A 21,617-nucleotide genomic window follows, 5' to 3' on the forward strand; every position below is an offset into this window, starting at 1 on the left:
GCTTTCTTTCACGAGAGCACGTCGACAGGACTTAGGGTCGGGGACAATGAGGTGGCGTCGGCGTTAGAAGCCAGCGCGGCGGCAGGAGCATGGAGTGGCCGCTGCGCCCCAAGATGGCGAAATTCATCTCCGCCTGCGGCCAAGAGGATGGTCCCAGAAAACATGTCGGATAATAGGTGTTCACGTGGCACCGCCGGCGTGGACACCGCCAAGCTTTGTCTGCTTGATGGTCTCGCTGCGTGCTTTCAACTACATCCCACTGAGTCCTTGCATGTTGATATGTGATAGGCTTCCAGTGATGAGCTCCGATTGGAATCGATCAAACCTTCAGAAAAAATACGTCGCAAAGGCATTTTCGGTGTAATTGTCATTTTTAGGAAATGAATAGGCTCACAGTTGTTCCTTCATTGGAATAAAACGGTAGTCGGGTACACAAGTCCATCATCACAGGAAAAACCCGGATTTCCCATACTGAAATCCAAACCCTCCTTTCTAATCGACGTGAAAGGATGCCCGCAAGAGATAATACCAGGAGGAATAGATTGCAAGCTACGAGGGCACCTCGATCACTTGATCGCGAGCCTGAACCCGATATTACTGTAGGGCCCCTCCATGTTTGTCCATCCCCGGAAAAGTGTGAAAAGAATTCAAGGTTTGAGGTCGGGACCATATACTGTGTGTTTGGCGAAAGTGGTGTGTTCTTAGTAAAGTTTAAAACGCAGCAAGTGAAACGCAAGGAATGGTTTGGAACATGGAATCGTTTCCCTTGTCAGGCATGTGTTCATCACGACACGGCCAGGAACCAACTTGGGCAACATCGCGCAAACCTCCCTTTGTCCGATGTACCGCGAGTGTATCGGTCTCGGCAGATATTCCAACTGGGGAGCCGTGGATCTACATTTCCGTATCTAACACCAATTTCATGAGTGATACTAAACATTCCTCGTCTCGTGAGGGCTTCCATGCCGGCCTCTGAGATCGTGACCAATGTCAGCCTCATCTCCGTTTGCCCTACTATGCGTGGATTGCTTAGGTAGACGGACGCAGGCCAGGACCAGTCGGCAGACAGCAGACCTCAACTAAAGATAGTAGACCAAATAATGATTCAGAAACCAAAGACGACTGCGATAAACCTTTGGATTTGGCGTTTGCAAAGCGCCACAGGTGAAGCGAGGTCGTGGTTAAGCAGCAAAAAGTCCCTTCCTCCACCAGTATTACCCTCATCATTTGGATGAAATAGACCACATGCTGTATGTGTCAAGCCGTATTGAATCAACCATGCGATGTTGTTCAAATCGGTGTTCTGACGCACCTGCAGCATGGAAGCCTAGTAGGCAAAACGACAGACGACAAAAAGAAGTCTCACACGAGATGCGTCAGGAATTGAGCCCAACGGGGGGCTCGAACCCCCAACCTTGAGATTAAGAGTCTCACGCTCTACCGATTGAGCTAGCCGGGCAGGCAGGTTGCTTATTGTTGAAATTGATCGTTGAGAGCATGATTATGTAGCAAAGCACAAGGGCCCTGAAAGAGTTTTTTTTGGTCAGTTCGGTGGGCCTCCCGCCTGCGGTGTTTTCATGCGCCCGCGAGTCGCGCCATCGCCAGGTGGCCTCGAGCCACGCTGCTACTAGCGGCGGCGTTTGGTTGTTGACGCTAATGGCAATGTCCGATGCGACCCACAGTCAAGCTGCCTTCTGAAAGCCTCAGCGCGGTTGAAAGATATCGCAGCGACTGTTGGAAAGATGCAACGGGCCCAGCTGAACAAGAAAGGGCTCATTTGCATCCAGCCCTTCACGCTCGTGAAGCCCATCACGTGATAGCTGATTTCAAAGCTGTTGCACTCTAGCAGCGCTCCAGGCGTCGCCATCAATGCGTCCGCGGGAATTTGGTCGTTGGTCATCGCAGCAGCAGCCCTGGTGAAATGAACTGCCAAATCTCAAGTGTAGCGTACTCACAGCGGTTACCCAGTATCATAGCCTGGATCAAATGCTCGCATCGCATCTCATAGAAGGCTACACTCAAACGGGCCTGGTAGGTTTTGATCAGTGTTGTGGACAGACAGCCTACTCCTGAAAAACTACATCAATCCAGCCTCTCCCCAAGTCGTCGCAGAGGGCTAGGGAAATTGACCGACAACCTAAGGTTCCTCAGTTGTCGCGGTACTTGATGATTCGCATCTGCTGCGCATCTTGACTCTGAGCCCGGACCAACAGCCCCAAACGGTATCCAGGCTGCCGGGATAAATGCACCACTGCCAAGTGCCGCCACCAGCCTTTGACATGAGACCTAGGCAGCTTCTGGTGCGTTCATCATGCGCAAATGCCATTTCGTGTTCAATCACCTCAGCAATTACCTTCAGTCGATTCAGGGTACCTCCTTAACCCACCTTTCCTTGCTTTCCAGCGCCTCGTGCTCATAGCCCAGAATCGGCTCGTTGTCGAGCGGGCGCCATTGAGAATCGGTCGCGTTCACGAAAGGTCAGACTGGTCAGGATACAGTATCAAGAATCAACGCCGATGACAGCGCTTGAGCGGTGCACCACCACGTTTCACAAGCCTATTGTGCGTCATGGTTGAGCCTCACTGAGCCTCAATTGATCCTTCTGTCGGTACCATCCGTTGTCGCGAAATTGACATGCAGGCGATGCGGTCCTCCATGGCTGTTCAGTTTGATTGGCAGCGGCCTAGAACGTGCTGGCGGCCGCCCAAAACGAGAATCACACCACGCTCGCAGACACCCGGGAAAAGCGTGATCTGGCGTATTGCCTACGGTCCTCGCCGTAAAACAGCCCTAAAAAAAGTTGCTGAGCGAGCCTAAGAAGCGGGAGGGAGATCCGGAGTCTCCAGAACCGGGGCCCCCTAGCACGGCCTAATCAACATTAGCCAGCCCGGAAACGGGGGCCGTCACGCCCACTGGTTAGGCCGCTCCAGGCTTCTGGGCGCTGCTTTTGGACCAAGGACCCCCTGAAAGTGCCGTGACTTTTTCGTCCTCGGACGTGCTTCGAAGCCTCTGCATCTAACAGAGAGGCATGGGCATAGCCCCTGGAAGGCGCCAGCAACACGGGCTGGGCCGTCGATTCATTAGCCTGAAGCATCTCTTGGCTGACACAGACAGGGTGGTATGATTCTACGGACGACGATGAACGGGTTCAGTCTGGAAGTCCCCGCAGACGAACAGAATAAAAGCATGAAGGTGCAGGGTAATATGGGCCCTCTATGTGTACGGTCTCTTCAACATTCAACCACTTCAGTACATTTGTACATTAATCGAACGACACAGCGTCAATCAAATCCCTACAATCACTTCCACAATCAATTGACCTGAGACACTATCATGGCGAGCATAACATCGCCACCAACCCCACCACTACCAGCGCACCATCACTTCGCGCCAGACATGGATGATTCCATGGAACACCTTCCTCTCAATGCGACGGCGTCTTGGAAATTCCCCAGGACCGACAGTGCCCACACCCTGATACCTCTTTCGACGATCCCCACAGAGGTCGATCACAATGGTCATGGCTATGGCCATGGCCATGACCACGATCACGATCACGATGCCACAGAGACCGACTTGACCAACGCTGCGGCTCGATGGCTGAAGCGCTCGGAACCCACCTATAGACCCATCTCGGAGCGACGTCTCAGGTTCGAGAGTCGACGTCCGACATGGCTTCGGGAATGCATCGCTGAAGCGACTGGTGTCTTCATCTTTGTTCTCTGCGGCATCTCCTCTATCACCAGCTTCACCCTCCACCAATCCGACGACCTCGGCGTCACTGCCTTCGGATCCATCTTCCAGATCGGATGGGCGTTTGCTGTCGGTGTCGCCATTGCCGTCATCACCTGCGGTCCCACCTCGGGCGGCCACTTTAACCCGGCCATCACCCTCGCCATGGCTTTTTGGCAGGACTTCCCCTGGCGCAAGGTTCCCTACTACATCTTCTCGCAGATCCTCGGTGGCTTTACCGCCGCCCTCCTTGTCGTCTGCATGTATTACACCAAATTTCAGCACATCACCGACGAACTGATAGCCGCCGGCAAGCCCCTCGTCGGCGGTGGTTCGCCAGCATCTTGTCTCGCGCCCATGCCCCACGATGATCAGACCCTTGGCTATGTCTTTGCCGCAGAGTTCTTCTCCGACGCCTTCATCGGCCTTGCCATCTGGGCCGCCCTCGACCCCGCAAACCCCTTCATCCAGCCGGCCGGCCTGCCCTTCGTCATCGGAATTGCCTACGCCAGCATGATCTGGGGCTTCGGCAGCCTGACCCTCAGCACGAACCTCGCGAGGGATCTCGGTCCACGCATGGTCGCAGCCATCTTCTGGGGACGCGAGGCTTTCACAGACCACGCGTACGCGCCCATTGGCATGCTCGTCAATGTGCCCGCCACGCTGCTTGCCACAGCCGTGTACGAGCTATGCATGCGCGACAGCTTTGCTATTATTGCGAAGGGACATGCACGCCACCGTGACGGTGACGAGGGGCTGTACCGCCATATGAGTCGGTGCGGCATGTTAGATGAGGAGAGGGGGTATTTGCAGCACGTCACTACCCATAGGGATTAAAAATGTTCAGAAGAAGTGCAGAGTCTAGATACGATGAGACGGAGAAACGATTTATGATGAACCAAAAGGTTGGATTTGGAGTAAATTTAATACTTAATCCCTTTGTATTCCAACTATATTGTTGTGACGTGATCCTAGACTCCAAAAGGTTGAGCCAAGCTGAGGTGAGGCACTCAAGATTGGCTGTGGGAAGTGAATATAACAGATCGCGAGGTGTTATGCGAAGTAGAGCGAAAGTTTTATTGACTGTTTGCTGCCTATATTTGCAAGTCGCGATGGAGGTATCACGCCTCATTGTATCCCACAGAGGCCCTCGAGCTGTTATCATTGAGACACCAAGTCGGTTTGCGACACTGGCACCCCAGCGCATGTAGTCCCGATAAGCTTTGACTTCAAGTAACAAGAGAGTAAGCCAGCAACTCCTTGCTTTCCGTAGCAGATACGCCATGATGTGCAGCCGACACAAGTGTCACTGAAGAGAACAGCTTTTACACCGTCAACACACCTTGTGCCATGATAAGTGCCTGCAAGGCTGTAAAGAAGCGCATTGCCACCAGCCTACGAGGCAAGCCGCTCGCATAACCTTCTTTCTGTGTGTGATTCGAGCCCGCTACCGGAAATATAACCACGCGCACCAATCGGATGAAATGTTGTGATTTCCAACCTAGCTTGCCTTGCAGAGACGGCTACGGGCCTTAAAGAAGTCCGACAAATTATTTTATTCTCAGTGTCATCGCTCCGCAGCGCTGCTCACTCATCAGAGGCTTCACCGCGACTCTGCAAGCTTTGATTCCGATTGTTTAGTCTCCGAGGACTTGTCTCTTCTTTCTTCATCTTCAGCGCTTTCAGCACGTGGAAACCCGCCACACGTATAAACGATACTCGTATAGTAATCCATCGCTCGACGAGAGCCGTCATGGCCCCACTGGTAAGGTGGTGTCCCCCTCTTGGCATGGCCAATATTGCTCCATTGGTGAAATTTTGGACTGCGCCCTCTGGAACTCATGCCCCTGAGATCTTCCCCATAAATGTATCACCCGATCACAAAGCGAACCATTTACCAACAATCCCTTTGTGATTTTCACAGGATCAGGATATTCCTTGCGTTTCCCCGTATGCCAACTTACCACGTGGGAGGCGCCAAGACCCTGTCAGCGGCTGGCCTGCCTGTATGTCCTCACCAGTGCTTCATGTTGAGCCTGCACAGCCACCCCCGAGCTGCGCTCACAGTGGGTGCCAGAGCCTTGGCATAGTGCAACTGTCAGTGCTTCCATGCTCATCTCCGGTGATTTTCCAAGAATCAGATGCAATAGTTTTCCGAACCATTCGATCTACCCGCTGTTGTCTGTAGATCGAAACCCAATCAAGCGTGGCGCGCAGACCCATGGAGATGCTCAGGGATTTACCTCGTGAGGGGCCAAGCCCTCCCCGTTCGTGAGCGGAGCTTCTCTGGGATATACTCCGTCTTTGATCAGCATTGGGCGCTACAGACTGGGCAAGTCATGGAACTGATCATTGCTTCTGCTTACTCAAATCGAAACTTCATGCGGCGATTATCCACAAATCTCCATCTCGTAGATTGCAGGGCATACAGGGCTTTCTGATTGCGGTGCAGCGTTATACTCGGCCAGCGCCGTTCTGGGGTTCGGTCAACGAGATGTAACAACGCGGCGATAGAGTCGAAAGACAACATAAGAGCAGCTGAAACCCCTCCCAGTAAACGCTTTTGATTTCCTTCGCTCATCATCAGCATCGACCAGGAGTCTTTCACTCATCTTACCCATTTCATTGTGATTTTCTGTCATATTTACCATTCTCCAAACATATTGCCGTCGACCGGTTTAGAAGACTTTTATCAACTTTTCAAAATCTCGACGAGAATCAACATTCGAGATGTACCCCTCCAAGATTATTTCACTGCTCGCTGCCGTTCCGGCTACCATGGCCTGCCTTGGCTACGAAGGTGGAATCCCGAAGGCTACCGACACCAAGTCACTTGATGCCCCCCAGTACATCAAGGCCGGTGAGGTCTTCGATGCCGAGTGGGTCCGCTATGACCGTGGTCAGCCTTGCGATGGTCAGAGCGAAGGTGGTGAGTATTCTCGAGCAGTCGAATGGTGGAGGCACTCACTAACAACATAAAGGCGAGAAGGACACGGTCTTCGTACTTGAGGACGGCGCCACCCTGAAGAACGTCATCATTGGTGCCGACCAGAAGGAAGGTGTCTACTGCAAGGGCTCCTGCAACCTCGAATTTGTCTGGTTCGAGAACGTTTGCGAAGGTTGGTCTCCCACCTGAACTCAGTGCTTCCACGACATGATGCTGATCAAAGTTAGACGCTATCTCGATCAAGGGTGATGGTCTAGCTACAATCGTCGGAGGCGGAGCCTACGGAGCTGCTGATAAGATCATCCAGCACAACGGCTGCGGAACAGTGCACGTTACCAACTTCTACGCCGAGGACTATGGCAAAGTGTACCGTTCTTGCGGCAACTGCAAGGGCAACTGTGCCCGCACCGTTCACATGGAGGGTGTCACGGCCGTCAACGGCGGCGAGCTTATGGGCATCAACCCCAACCTGGGCGACAAGGCTACCTACTCGAACAACTGCTTCCCCAAGACCGAGTGCCAGGCCTACGAGGGTTGCGACAAGGCGAACGGCGACTGCGAGCCTAGCAAGGCAGGCAAGTGCTGAAAATCTTTGGTTCTTCCTCTCATCAGAGCTTTGAGCGTCAAGGATGTCTCCAAGACAGATTCAGTTGTCCATATTTTTGAAACCCTTTTGTACATTTAGATCCCACACATTGTATACAGTGTTACACAACCTTTAGCTTGCTGAAGGCGTAAGCAATTTGACATTAGCTTGATGAAGTGAGAGGGAATTACGAGATGCCTTTTTACTCTGATTGCAGTTGACTGACCCGTGTACCCCAAGTATCGGCTCTACGACATTGATGCTGACCATTCAACTATTGGAAAAGGGGGTATGTTGTGACAGTGGCTGTAAGCAATGCCACGATGAATGTGCCTGTGTGAGCCGCATGACTTAGGGAGCCCCTGGATTACCTGTGACGGCGAAGTTGCTGACTGCAAAGGGATACGGGGGGAGAGAAAAGCGGCATCAAAACGGCTGACATAGTCGATCACCGCATTGAAATTCATTGGGAGTATGAAATTACAACGAGAGGTGGAAGGCCAAGCACGACCATGCTGTCAGACTTCATATTTTAGTGCAATTGGTTATCTGAAGGGACGCTAGTGCGCTATAGTCGAGATATTTAGGTGTACCAGGTAGGCTCCGGAATCTCCCCAAGTAGGACGTAGCGTCCGAGCTCACGGTTCTTGTACGCCACGGGATCATGCAATGAGTGTGTCCTGATATCCCTCCAGAACCGATCGAGTGCGACCTTCCTCTGGGTAGACTTGGAGCCAGTGACTTCAAAGACCCCAGATGTTACCCTCAGGCCGATATCAGTGGCTGCCACCTTTACGCTAGCCACCCATTCCGCAGCCTCACCACGAGCTTCGGCGGTGAGTTTGGATCGCGTAGCTATGTCACCAGAATGCTGATAAACAGAGTTGATCTCTAGACCAGCCTGGTCGGCAAGAGCAGTGGCGGCACGTAGATGAGCGAATAGGTTGCCGTATGTCGAGAGGATGTAGAATTCGTCCTGCGCCTTTTCCTTATTCTTGGTGATGTTAGTGTCTGAAAGCTATGCAGGGTTGGAGTTCTTGAGACACCATTGAACGGCATGGGAGAGACTTACATCGCCACCGAACGGCCAGGCTCGAGTTGACTTGTTTGTGTAGGCCTTAGCCTCGTTCAGGGCACCCCAGGCAATGCCAAGGTAGAAGTTGCTGAAGACGAGCTGAATTCTGTACGAAATAGGTCAGCTTCATGAACAAATCTGGAGACGAAGTAAACGGCAAGGCTTACGTCGGAAGCAACAGTGTTGCGAATGGTATGGTGAGCGGTTCGGCTGGGACTTTTTTCTCGACGTCCCAACCAAGGGCATCAGCCCATGGAGCGCTGACCTTCTCGATCTTGACGCTTCCAGATTCCGTCAACCGTAGACCAACGTTATCCCAGTCGTGGGAGAACTGGATTCCAGGTTGCTGCGTCTTGACAAGCGCAAAGATGTGGTTGGCAGTGTCCTCGTACACGCCCTCGAGCACCGTCAGGTCGGAGACGACACCGCCCGTATTGAAGAACTTGAAACCGTCAAATACGATGTTATCGCCATCAGACGTGATCTTCAAATCACTGTCCCGAGGGTTTACAGCTCCACCAACGAAGTAGTTATTGGAGATGATCAGGTCTTGCACACGGTCGGCCTGCTCAGGTGTGCCGACAACATCGGCGGTGGTTGACCAGAGTAGATGGTAGCCAAGAAGCATGCCCAGAGAACTGAGTGAGTTAGATCATGATTCCATACTTTGTCCAAAAATGTGCACTCACCCATCACCCTTGGCAACCTCGCGTATCACCTTGTAGCCAACACTCCATGGCTGACCACCACCGCCATACTTCTCCAGACCGAGCACTTTCAAGAGGCCAGCATGCTTCAGTAGTGTCACTTCAGCATGAGGAGCTTTGTTCTCTCGCTCACGGTCGCCAGCATCCTTCGCAAGGACAGCTGCGACGTCCTTGGCTCTCTGAACCCATTCGGTCTCCGATGCAGGTTGCTTAGCCCAGGTGATCTTGTACTCATCATAGACCGCTGGGTCAGTAGACCGAGCACCATTGGTGGCCATCTTGAACGTCAGAGATTTATATGAGTGCGGACTATACTGCTGATGGGTTAAAATACTTATGTGTAGTCGTTTGTGCGCTCCAATGCTCGATGGTCCAAAGGTGATTACATGAGTTCGTCACTAGCTACTTATACAGGACCGGAAGCTCGGCTTGAAGCTGTCGCAGCGGCCGCGATACCTGCGCGTGATCGTCAGGCACGTATTGCGCAACCAGAGTGGCGTGACACATCCCTATCTTTCTGACACATGAACCGACCTAATCGGAGCACTGATGCCATTCGCGCTACGATGGAGTCAGAATGTATATCACATACCAAAGTACTAGCTACAAGCTCTTTATTAAGTTTGACTCTGTCATCCATGGTCCCTGAGCCAGTCGGTCTTGCATGCGGGGTGAGGAGGGGTGGATGAGAGGCTAATCTGGGAGGGGCCCCGTATTGTCCCTGGCTGCAGGAGTGCAGCCTGTCAACCTGTAGGCGCTAAGTAGATCCTTCGACCCTTGATCAAAGATGCGTGGGGGGTAGGCGAGTGAATGCCGATTGCCGGCCAAACAGAAGGAGTCGAGAGTTTGGAATTGGTTGTTGACCTCGGTATTCAACCAGGGGTCTGGAAGGGTGCTGACAAGGATGGTGATGGCGACATTACCACAATCGCATGATGTGATCGCGGGCCAAAGCTGCAATGGCACCGCCAGTCTTCGGCTCAAGACTCCTTCACAAAACAGGCATTTGATGGTCAACGCAACAATTTTAACTTTCAAGGCCATACGCTGGGTCATGATGCACATGAAAAATTGTAGTCGTGGCTTGGATCGAAGCGAGCCATGACTTAGTCTTCACGAAGCATAGCGACTCCAAGCCAGGTCTAACTACCTCTGCTAATCTAACGTTTCACACCAATGTATGCAAGTAGTTTGCCTGTTTGAGCAGTGATGAATGCGTGGTCTAGGGTCATAGCACCGCTAATGCTCAGTTTCTCTTGCGTGTCTTGGGAAAGTAGCCTGATGTGTCTCCCAGAGGGAGCTCGCACAAATCGTCTTTAATCAGCAGGTGGAGAGTCAAGTACCTGGATCATGTGGTTAGAACGTTCTATTTAAATCAGAGATGAATAGTATCTTACCAGCCAACAAGCCCGGCAAGAAAGCAAAACACTCCGGATGCTTTCTTCAAGGCAATGGACGCCGAATGACTGCCGTCCGCAGCAGCGAAGTAGCTTGCAGCAACGAGTATGAAACCCAGGTCTACCAGGGCGAAAATGGCTATGAAGACTAAGTTGGAGGGCAGTGAAGCGATAAGGAATGTCAATACGAAGACGGCCCAAACTAGATCAAAGGTGAAGTCAGCCAATCTTCTACAATCCTGGTATTGATCTGAATCGAGATTATTTGTATTAGACTTACGGATCATGAAGAAACCGAGCGCGTTGTTGAACTGCGCAACGTCATCTCCGTATGCATCAGCAATCCCGAAAGACGGAGTCAATATCGCCGCGTATCCCGCATAGAACAGAGCTTCAGGCTCACACGTCAGTATCGGTCATACAAATGCATAAGGGGCAAGCATTAATGCGTACCAAAAGCGCTGTAGACGGTGTAAGAGAACCCGTTACCAACGGAGAGCTCCCACTGAGCTGAGATGAGTAGTCCCAGAGCTGCGATAAAGAAGAAGTTGCCGACGTAAACATTGGTGATGGTCACTCCACGCCATTCCATCAGGCTGAGTGAAAGTGTTGTCAAGGTCGTCGCAAAGGCTCCAATGGGAAGAGCTGTCTGTTGAAGAATGATTAGCTATCATGACAGGATGCATATTGCTCAAACTTTTCGACAAGAAAAGTGGAGGGTCCTACAGCTGCTGGAGGCAAAGACTTCGGAGTCAGAGGTCCCAGTGTATGTGGTTGGATCGACTGCGCAAAACCATGATCGACCTGACCCTGTTGGTCTTTGCTATGACTCGTACTATGCTCAGACATGACGACTTCGTCTCTGACGTATTGGGGCTGTTTTTTTTGATTTTGACTCTTTCTATACCAGTTCCGGTTGAGAGGTCAGAAAGAAAACCTTCTGGGGCGCAATTGGGGAGGGAATAATGCCAGTTTTAGATGCCAGCCTTGGAGCAAAGATTGGCATGGCAGATTACCCGGCCCAAGTTCCTGGAAAATGCTCCATCCACAGACACTCATTTGAAACGAACGCGAGTGTCCTTCGGCATCGTTAGCCCGACACACCACTTCAGCCTGAGTTGGAGAGGTCAAATGCAAAGCGGAGACGCACTCCTAGACACAAAGTTTACTAGTGTATTTGAGCGACGATCCGAAATCTCCGGAACCCCTAAACATCTGCGCCCCAAGTTAGTCTCGCATCACAGTGCCCCAGGATTGCGCCACATTGAACGACTCGTGTTGTTCGTCGTAGCTCGAGTTCAAATTGGATAATGTATCTTTGACTATCGTTTCCGTACCGCACCTGGGTTGACCCTAGACCATTGCGGGTTTCTTCGGCAGGTCATATGTCTTCAGGGTAAGCTCATGGGGGTGAGCTCTAGAACACGTGGATAGCGGCACATATCACCTGGAGAAGACAACTCAATGCCTCAGGTTGCCAGGACTACTAGTATTCGATTTCTGTTATCTACATGATCCAAGTTGATCTAATATTCTGCGATCATGTGGCAGGAAGCAATCACGATTGCAGCCCCTCACAACGTCGGTGCGCCTACATCGTCGTCGAACTGTGAGATGGTTGGAACGACAGTGGTAATGGTTTGCTGGGCAATTTTGGTTACATTTGAAATCTAAGATTTGGAGATGAGCTTGGCCTTGTAACTATGATTCTTGGATTTTGTGAGCTTGACCACACCATTTTACTGTCGATCTTCCAAGCTAGCTCGAGATCACATCACATACCCATGTCTTGACGTGACTCGGCAGTCGACTCAGTCACTAGAGATGGTTCTGCCTTGATCTTCTTCACACCGGGCCCCCACGCAAAGCATGCTCTTATGTGGACGTAAAATGACGCCATTACTCTTAAAATGGTATATCGCTCGGAGGAAGGCAGAACGCCGCGCTGAACGTTAGAAACAGTTCATCACTGAGCCACTTTGATGCCGGCCGCAATGCGGGGTAAAGTACCATGAACATAACCTTGGGCTTCGGGCAACAAGGGCCAATCGTCCGATATTGGACTTCGCATCTTCCCTTTGCTTGGGCAAGTCAAGCGACGCGGCATCAAGTCATAGCACGTGCGTTCTGTTCATACGCCGCATAGCGGAGGATCATAGACAACGTCGCATTCGAGAAACAGGTGGCCTATACCGGGCTGCTTCGACACGATTGTAAAGTGTAAAGTGAGCAACGGAAGATCCACAAACGTCAGACGCGCATCTTCAGAGCCCTGATCCTTGGTGCGTTTGAGCAGTAATAGGAGCAATGACTTTATTCAACTTGTATCTGACGTCCGTTGTCAAACAATCATTTCGATTGGCCATCTGGCAAAGTGCATCAGTCTGTCTGCGTCAGAGCTTTCATTGCTGTTCTCGATCGTCACGCAAGGAGAGCGGACTGAGATTGAAATGCTGTATTGCTTGCTACGCACAGTGATCTGCTGCAATAAGAACTATTTCGAAACATCTTTCATATACCAAATTATGTCGATTTTATCAATACGCTGGCTTCACACATCTTCAAGGCCACTCTCATTGTAACAACAATACAAGGGACTGGCTGACACTTTGCCGACCTTTTAGTTACCGTACAGAGCCACAAATCGTGGCGAGTCTGGGACATTGCTGACCTGTTTGTCTTATAAAGATATACTTCGCAAAAGAGAACCATCTGTGTGCAGTTGAAAACACAAATGCAAATGCCTAAAACTGCCGCCGTCTGTCGGCACGCTGACGTATTTGGCAAAGAAATTGTAAACAATCATTGCTCCCACAGAACCTGATAAAAACGGGATCGTTATCTGTCACACTAACATCTCTGTGGCTGTTTACGATTCTGTCCGTGGTACATACGTGTTTGCATGTAGATTCAAGGCACCTGAAACATCCATGTCTCCGGCCATCCTTGACGTTTGCTTATTGCTTGTTTTTAAAGCATTCTGACTCTTCGTCCGAATAGAATCACGTGATTCCTTGAGCACCAGAGACTTTTGAAGATTATTTCATATGATTGACGAGATGCCCCAGATTTAGGTCAGTCCCAACGTCAGTTGTTTAATCATTAATCTAGTAAGGGCCAGGTATATGCAACCGAGCATCAAACTTTGAACAGGCGGTCAGGCTGCAGTCGTGATGCTGAACGAGCGGGAACACAAATTTTGAACCGTAGCGCAAGATCCGAGTGAGCTCTCCGCTCTTTTGGCCACAAGGCCCTGAAAGATTTACTCTATTTCCATGCGCCAACAATCTGCTCTCGTTTCTTCTTCATTCATCCAGTCGACAATCCAAATGAATGTGCAGTCATCTCGCATACGTGATTCATGCGCTTGTCCGTCATCGTTTCTTGAAAAGGTTTCAGACCTTGAATTACGAGAGCTTCAGCGTGCCAAAACTGGGCTATAGACATTTCATTAGTCACACTAGCAGTTGCGGAACAAGCCATGTCCTGGATATATGCCCGTGAACCCAGCCCTCTGTCTTCCCATTAAGCTGAGCGTTTGGCTTAGCCTTCAGCTTGAGTTCAAAATCCTATTTCGGCGACTAGTCGGGGCAGGAGCTCCAACTGTCAGCATCCTTTGTGTTAACGCTCATAGATTCAACATCATTCTTGATAGGGGTCATTTAAATTCAACCCTCTTAGATAACTTCGACACAAAGGCAATCAAATATGACATGCAGGATTCGCCACATCGAAAGTCTCAATTAACAATTTCTCTTAAAATCATCAGCGCCTAAATTCTCTTCTTTGTAGGCCTTGCAATCATCTCCTTCGGCTTGGTCTCTTGAAAGCGATGAGTGCCCTGACGCAATGTCTCTTGAACAAGCGGCAAGCTTTCGTGCAGCGTGCTGCCTGCAACCTTGCGCTATCTAACATGCCCAAAATGGACATATGCACAGACGCCCTTATCAAGTAGCATGCTCTGATATTACTGCTGGCTGGTGAGATATATAGTAAATCTATGCTTCGGCATCTTGAGACGACGATATCAGCATGGGCTTCACTACTGTGGCCAAGTGGGGCTGAGCTGCCAGGCCCTCAGGCCTACCGAGGCGCAGCCACAGTGCGTCCACTAGCTAAGTCGTACCGAGATCAATTGGGCTTAATATGACGTATGTTTGCATTGCGTTGCGCATCCGGCCGGTAGCATAGGGGACAATATCGAATACGGAGCTTCGTGGCGGCCATCACATACTCTTTAGGTGCAATCAATGTGTATGTCTCTTGTGAACCTGGCGAAGCCTTCTTGAGCGGAGAGACCGCCGAAGCACTTCCGTAAACCAAGCACTCGACACCTATCAGACATTCATCACGAGACTTCCTTGGCGGTGTCTCGAGGAGTGATGCATCAGGACTAAGTGCTCTCCACACGAAGCCTCAGTGGAGTGTTGAGTTTACACAACTAGTACACGGCGGCGCCGTTTTTGCGATAGGCGGTGGTCGGCGCCGCCGCTAACACCCCATCGATGCTATCGACTGCAAGTGGTGTGACTGCCAGCGTGACGTTAGCTTCGGGCTTCCCGTGATGAGGTCCGAACATTCAGCTCGAGCTGAGAACGGAATCAAGACTTAAATTGCATATAAGAAGGCCTCAGCTTCCATCGTCGAGATCATCCTGGTGACAGACGACAACACATCCAACAGAACATTTCACCATCGTCAATACCACTCAAAACGTCTCATATTCAAGTCAAACGGACCAAACCCGGACTTGCACCACATCAAACCCCGCAATAAACCTACAGCTTGGTTCCAAACTCACACCACAATGTGCTTCGGAAGCTCCAGACACCACGGCCCGGTCATGGTCGCACCGAGACCTGTTGTACTTGGCCCGCGACCAATCATGGTCGGCCGGCCGGTCAGGGTCGTTCATCATGTTCATCACGGAGGAGGCGGAGGCGGCATGTACGGCCCAGGCCCGCGGAGGGGTGGGATGGGAAGAATGGGTGGGCGCCGCTGTTGACGACTCTACGGAAGATCAGCGCGCCTGTGCAGTGTTTGCGGAGAAGCCTAGGATAACGATTTTATGACAAGTCTCACAGGAATGGAATGATACACTGCAATTACAGCTACATGAAATTTTCCACTTTTGCGGTTGCATAACCAGCATTTGGACGAGAAAGGCTTTCGACACTCTAGAAAGCTCTGGGCAGGAGGCGAGACGCCCAGTGCTACTGATGTTGCTGACACGCCAAACACCGAGTCAACGGCGACTGGCTTGCATTAGAACAAACGCCCACACTGAGGGACTGACTCGGCATCCAGGGGTCGCTCGAGGCAGTCCCCCCTTGATTGCATATAGGTAGAGGATTTCGATTTACGCGTCATCAATTCTTTTAAGGCCAAAGGCGTGTTGCTAATGTGGGTGCACCATAGTGGTCGCTGTGCTTTGATGAACTCCGCTGCTGTTGTTATCTTGATTCCTGTCCAACGTCAGAAGGCATCTATGTATTCAGAAAGAGTCGACCAGGGGATGGTCTAGAGGGTTCGAGACACCAAATATGTCCCCCTCTAATTGCGGAAGGTCAGTTTCAGAAGTGTTCTTATTCTAGAGCCTCGTGATTGACTGCTGATTTGACACTTTGAAGGCATCTTGAATTTTCTGATCAAGTCGATTCATTGCTATCGTTACCGATCAATCTACACATATTAATCAATCTTAAACAAGATCACTGAGAATCATTTGAAAGTTTCGTTCGTTCGGGCTTCATAAGTCCGGAATCCTGGGGTGAAACTCCGGGAGCGCATGAGCTCGGACTTTGCTGACAGTCTTAATTACAACAATGAGGAGTTTCACCACAGCACTGTTAAGAATATCCGAAGCTTCGTAAGGCTTCAACGAGGGGGAGTTCACCGTGACGAGGATACCCCATTTTATTATAAGGTCTATTTTAACACAAATTGAAATCTGGTGAAAATATCGTAGTCATGCGACGGGTTTTTAAATTAAAGAGACTGTAATACCCTTTCCTGGATGCCTCACATGAAGCGCATAGTTTGAAGCCTTCAGCATATACGAAGGAAAAGCAATAGCTTCATCAAGTTCTTCTTTATCAAGAGAACGGATACAGAGGAACCTTGTGTCCACCAGTGACGAGCCTTTGGAAGACCAGAGTCGGATCGTACCTGCGCTGAATAGTCTGCAGGCGCTCGACGTTTTTATCGCCATACGACGCAATTACCTGCTGGCTGCCATCAGCGTATGTTAGCATGCTATCGAGACGGCATAAGTTAGCATTTTGTCAGCAGGTAAAGTACAGGGCCAAGCCGGCGCCGCTTCCGTACATGTAAGGGAACAGGACGTTCTGCAATTTGGCTTCCGCTTGGAGCGTGCGAATAAACACGCCCCAAGCCGGAAAGACCTTTTCGACGTCGCTCTCAAGATCAAACTGTAGGCCGATATAGAAAACTGCATAGGGAGTGACTTCGTGTTAGCCAAACGTTCCCATACCAGCAGCATCCGGCTGTCAACAAAATTGCCACTCACCAGATAGACTCTTCCCTGGCTTGGCCCTGTCCAGACCCAAGGGATTGGTCTTGCCAGCCTTGTTAATAGCTCGCGGCGGAATTGGCATGACAGTGTGTAGTCCGGCCAAACCCTGAATATGAGCGAAGCTGGAGCAGAATTCAGAGAACTTTGCCAGTATGTAGGCCAGATAGGCCTCGGAGGGGTAAACGGTAAAGGTGTAGTGGACTTGTCTGCGAGTCAAATATTGTTAGTGGGCCAGGATGCGTGTAGATGATATCTTTCGAAAAGGCTCAACATACACAAGCCCATCTGGAAATCCGGCGACCAGCTCCGATGATAAGTCATAATACGACCTGTTTTTAATGGTCGAATTGGAATGGGGGATGTCAAGCCAGGGCTGCAGCGACGGCGGTAGGGCACTAGCGGGTTTGGTGTAGACAATGGGCGAGAAGCCAAAGGTGGTATTGGAGGCACCATCGTAAACATAGGTTGGCAGGACATGTACATCTCTGTTGGTAACAGACGTGTCGACCTGATACTGGTACGTAAGCTTCTGTAAAGATGCCAGCTGGTCTTCAGGATATGTGACCCTGCCGCCATATATGCCAGTTGTCGGGATTGTCTCAAGAGTAATGTGGGTGACAACGCCAAAGTTATTGGAACCACCCTTGAGTGCCCAAAAGAGGTCGGCACAAGCCTGCCTACTTGTCTCGACGATGGTCCCGTTCGCGAGCACCACACGATGACCGACCACGTTGTCAACAGCCAGACCCTTATCGTTGATGAAGTAAGAGAAGCCCGCACCCAGAGCTAGGCCAGTCCCGACGGTAGCAAAACGGCCGCCAACTACCATGTAGCCAAGAGGCTCAATGATGGCGTAGAGCTGGGACCAGGTGTTTCCCATGCCTGTAGTAACAGTTGTGTTGTCGGCGGAGAAGGCTACGTCTCGGATGTTGCGCATGCTGACAAGGATGCCGTTGTCGATGTTGGCGGCCCCTCGATTTGCGCTGTGTCCGCCGCCGCGGATGGCGAAGGGGCAGTCATGATCATTGAAAAGAGAGACAGCTGTCGACACCTCGGTGGTGCTACTAGGGAGGAAGACACAAGATGGGCTGAGCCAAGCGGTAGCAGCTGAGGAGCCCAGGTCACAGCAGTTAGCACAGCAAGAGATGATTGTGAGGATGATGCCGTTCAGTTCTTACACCAGAACGCTGTTTTTTCAAGGTAATAGGCAGAGGAGGTTGAGTCATCCCGCGCAAAGGTCGCATTGGGGAACTGAGTTGCCAGGGCAGAGCACTATTAAATACGTCATGTGTCAGCCGGATCGATTCTGAAGAAATACAGAAGGCACGGTGAAAGTATCATCACCACTTACACACGTAGCAACGGGTGAGCCTTGGTAGGGAATGTCCTGCTGCGCCTCCACGATGACTGGAAGAACGACAGCAGCCACAGGGATGAGGAAATGAATCATCTTAGATGCCATTCAAAAGTTTCTGCTCAACGGTGGAGGAGGGCTGGGCTCCGCTTAGGAAGCGTGAACAAGTAGAGAAGAGTTGTGATGTACAACGAGCGATCGTGGGTAGGTCCAACGTGCTCAATCGAGCCGACACAGGGTCCCCTTTCTAATGGCAGCTTTAAACCAGTTGTACGCTAGAAATCAGCCATGAAATTGACAGGGAAATTCTTTTGCAAAATTGGTTTACCATGCGGCTGGTGGCGAGCCTCCGGGACCTGAACATCATTTCCCAGGGGATCTTCGGAGCCTCCACTCTGTACTCCGGTCCTGGAACACCTATGCAGGGGTTCGGGGCAACCGACGACAGCTTTTGGGACCTAGTTGCCATGTATATCATCATATATCATCATAACAGACATTGATGCTCTCGGGCTTTCAAATCATCGCATCATTGTCCGTATCTACACAACCTCAAAATGCGCTACCTTGCCTTCGCCCTTAGCCATTCCGCGCAGTGGCTGCTGCTCGGCGTTCAACCCACCGTAGCCAGGGCTGTCGTCAGTGGCACGCCAGCTAAAATTGGTTCGTTTTCTCTGTGCTCTCTGAATTGATTCGGAATCATCTTCTCCCTCTCCCCTAACACCACCAGATCGCGTAGCCCACTCGGCCAACACTACGGACAGCCTCCCCTTGTGCCGCGACTTCACCATCCCGATTTCAGTCAACAAGACGGTTGAGGCTGAGCTCTCCCTCGATGACTACAATATCGAGTCGCTCTATGCCTGGGCTGGACGCGAGGTTCTCGTCGATGGCGATTATGAGATGTCAGCCCGTATATGCGACCCGCCACCAGGTGTCGAGCGCAAAGATACGCTTCAGCTCTTGATGCATGGCGCCACCTTCAACAAACACATGTGGGACTTCCCTTACAAGCCCGAGACACACAGCTGGGTCAGATTCATGGCGAATGCTGGGTATACGACCCTGGCCATTGACTACATCGGTATTTACCACCCCCACCCCACCCCCCCGTCTTTTCGCATGTCCGTTTCCCATCACAAATGGATCGACTTGTCTTGACTGTCCTACTGACGACACTCCTAGGCTGCGGCAATAGCTCCCATCCTGACGGCCTCTTCGACGTGCAGACTGAGCTTTTCGTCCAGACGACCCATCAGATTGTCCAGTCTATCCGCACCGAGAACCTTCTTGGTCAGTCCTTTAGCAAAATATCTCTTGTCGGCTTCTCCATTGGCGCTATCGTCGCCAATGCTGTCGCCGACAAGTTTCCCGAAGATGCGGACTCGCTCGTCCTCCTAGGTATCACCTGGGATCGCGAGTGGTTGTATCCCGCCTTCCTGGCTGGGTTGCAGACAACGGCGAGCGTTGTGGACCCCGCACGTTGGGGCGACAGGGACCCCTTCTACCAAACCCAGCCCACGCTCCAGGCGCGCCAAGTAGCCTGTTTCTTCGGGGACTTTGAGGAGGAGGCGGCTTTGGCGGATTTCGAAACAAGGGACCTGGACACCCTGGGCATGGCCATCACGTTCTCCTTTCATCTTGTGGAGGCTCCGAAGTACGAGGGCCCTGTGTTCCTGGGTATCGGAGACCACGACTCGACGTTTTGCCCGCGAAAGTGCGGCAGCAAGCCATACGGGGTCTACGACCAATTTCCCCTGACTTCGGAGCACGTTGTCAAGGTGTACAAAGACACGGGCCACGCCTTATTGTACCACCGCACCGCACCGTTGGTCATGCAGGATACCTTGAGCTTCCTCGCGTCCATCTGAGCTTCTATCTCCTGGGGGGGTGAAGCATGCCACCAGAGGCACAAACTCTGAATAGATGCTTCTCAGATTGGCACTATCAAAATGCACTCCATGCGACAGCTCTCCGCTAAGAAGAGACTTGGCACAGGAGCTGTCCATGATTGGATCCCAAAGCCACTTTTATCTGGTCAGGAGCGGCTCCTGATGCAGAAATTGGGAAGATAAAGTAATTATACTTCATGTACATATCTATATAGGTCCATCCCTTAGACTATTTTTCCGATTGCGTGATCTGAAATGACAATACAAATGCGTTGATGGATGCCGCTACTTTGGTCCACGCTGAAGTCGATGCTCTTCCAGACCAACCCCATCTCCAAGCCGAGGTTGCAAATTCTCAGACTACAAAAACAGCTTTCGCAAGTACAACATCTAACTCAAATATGCTGTCGGAGCGTCGTCGTAGGCAGAAAAAGGGGAACCTCGGGCACAGCGCTGCAATCTCGACTCGTAGGTGTCGATTGACACAACAGCTGAAATCTCGCCTGACGTTGAACAGGGAACGCCCTGTGCGCAGCATTAAATGACTTGTTGGTACAGCCCCAGATGCCCTGACGCGTGTCTCGTTAAGGGGGACTGACGTGGACGCGCATCGAGGCCTTTCTGGCTTTTCTCCATCCTACCCATTTTCAAGAAGTATCACAATATTTCCTTTAACACTGAGCATCTGCTTTTTTTTTCTCGCTATACGAACGCAGCCATCATCGCCTACATCCAACAGCCATACAGCACTACAAGGACACGGATGTGGTCGACTAGATCAGGAAACCTTCAAAGAGTCCAGACACACCTTCCATCCTGTCGGGGAAAGACGTTGAAGCAACCCACAGGTCCGGCCGGATAACCGCGACGCCGCCAGTCAGATGGTTTGCTCCCCACACGGTATGGGCATCCTCATCAGGCGCCTTGTCATCGAAGACAACCGTCGCGCCCTCCGGCAGCGCGTCTCTGACAGCAGCCAGTCCAGGGTCCACGTTGGCGCCGCTCCACTGGAATGGTAGCATCTTCAGGATGACTACAACATTGAAGCGGGACGGCCCACCGAGACGGGCATAAAAGCCCTTCGGGTCATTCAAACATCGAAGGAACGCATCAACGCGCCGCCGCACTTCGGTGCCCGCCAGCGAAGAGGCAAAAAGGACCAGGTGGAAGCGAGGAGGCCCGGCCAGTTTGTCGTACAGGTATCCTGACTCAGTGGGAGATAAGCAGACGCGGGGGGTTGGGGGGCCCGAACGCCACTCCTCACGCGAATCGCGGGGGGGTGGCCGCCTTTGGGGATGAGATCTAGACCCGAAGACGAAACGGCAGCAGACTCGGCGTACGGGCAGTCCACGCCGAGGAGGAACTGCGCATGAGCCTTGAAAAACTGCCGAG

The 21,617-nt window shown here is 51.5% G+C and overlaps 7 protein-coding genes and 1 non-coding gene across 8 annotated transcripts; 3 read left to right on the forward strand and 5 right to left on the reverse strand.

Moving 5' to 3' along the window:
- Positions 1-1,386: 1,386 nt before the first annotated feature.
- On the reverse strand, positions 1,387-1,459 carry VDBG_15213. Its single transcript has one exon. It is a non-coding gene; the product is annotated as a tRNA-Lys (tRNA).
- Positions 1,460-3,408: 1,949 nt separating this feature from the next.
- On the forward strand, positions 3,409-4,677 carry VDBG_09788 (aquaporin-9; the record flags this gene model as incomplete). Its single annotated transcript, XM_003000022.1, has 1 exon — positions 3,409-4,677. One exon carries the CDS (start codon positions 3,409-3,411, stop codon positions 4,567-4,569), a length of 1,161 nt encoding a protein of 386 aa, XP_003000068.1.
- Positions 4,678-6,462: 1,785 nt separating this feature from the next.
- On the forward strand, positions 6,463-7,265 carry VDBG_09789 (pectate lyase D; the record flags this gene model as incomplete). The annotated part of the gene is made up of 3 exons (XM_003000023.1): positions 6,463-6,661; positions 6,714-6,851; positions 6,907-7,265. 3 exons carry the CDS (start codon positions 6,463-6,465, stop codon positions 7,263-7,265), a joined length of 696 nt encoding a protein of 231 aa, XP_003000069.1.
- Positions 7,266-7,848: 583 nt separating this feature from the next.
- On the reverse strand, positions 7,849-9,325 carry VDBG_09790 (dibenzothiophene desulfurization enzyme C; the record flags this gene model as incomplete). Its single annotated transcript, XM_003000024.1, has 4 exons — positions 7,849-8,259; positions 8,338-8,446; positions 8,508-8,978; positions 9,030-9,325. The coding sequence occupies 4 exons, from the start codon at positions 9,323-9,325 to the stop codon at positions 7,849-7,851; spliced, it is 1,287 nt and encodes a 428-aa protein (XP_003000070.1).
- Positions 9,326-10,293: 968 nt separating this feature from the next.
- On the reverse strand, positions 10,294-11,293 carry VDBG_09791 (conserved hypothetical protein; the record flags this gene model as incomplete). Its single annotated transcript, XM_003000025.1, has 5 exons — positions 10,294-10,390; positions 10,445-10,646; positions 10,725-10,835; positions 10,898-11,093; positions 11,171-11,293. 5 exons carry the CDS (start codon positions 11,291-11,293, stop codon positions 10,294-10,296), a joined length of 729 nt encoding a protein of 242 aa, XP_003000071.1.
- A 5,008-nt stretch (positions 11,294-16,301) lies between these two features.
- On the reverse strand, positions 16,302-18,441 carry VDBG_09792 (FAD binding domain-containing protein; the record flags this gene model as incomplete). The annotated part of the gene is made up of 6 exons (XM_003000026.1): positions 16,302-16,699; positions 16,745-16,895; positions 16,974-17,185; positions 17,255-18,086; positions 18,158-18,251; positions 18,331-18,441. 6 exons carry the CDS (start codon positions 18,439-18,441, stop codon positions 16,540-16,542), a joined length of 1,560 nt encoding a protein of 519 aa, XP_003000072.1.
- A 449-nt stretch (positions 18,442-18,890) lies between these two features.
- On the forward strand, positions 18,891-20,452 carry VDBG_09793 (conserved hypothetical protein; the record flags this gene model as incomplete). The annotated part of the gene is made up of 3 exons (XM_003000027.1): positions 18,891-18,978; positions 19,064-19,417; positions 19,519-20,452. The coding sequence occupies 3 exons, from the start codon at positions 18,891-18,893 to the stop codon at positions 20,202-20,204; spliced, it is 1,128 nt and encodes a 375-aa protein (XP_003000073.1).
- Positions 20,453-20,998: 546 nt separating this feature from the next.
- On the reverse strand, positions 20,999-21,596 carry VDBG_09794 (conserved hypothetical protein; the record flags this gene model as incomplete). Its single annotated transcript, XM_003000028.1, has 2 exons — positions 20,999-21,429; positions 21,566-21,596. 2 exons carry the CDS (start codon positions 21,594-21,596, stop codon positions 20,999-21,001), a joined length of 462 nt encoding a protein of 153 aa, XP_003000074.1.
- Positions 21,597-21,617: the final 21 nt, after the last annotated feature.

Source organism: Verticillium alfalfae, genomic scaffold (assembly GCF_000150825.1).
Source record: "Verticillium alfalfae VaMs.102 supercont1.16 genomic scaffold, whole genome shotgun sequence".
Lineage (NCBI taxonomy): Eukaryota > Fungi > Ascomycota > Sordariomycetes > Glomerellales > Plectosphaerellaceae > Verticillium > Verticillium alfalfae.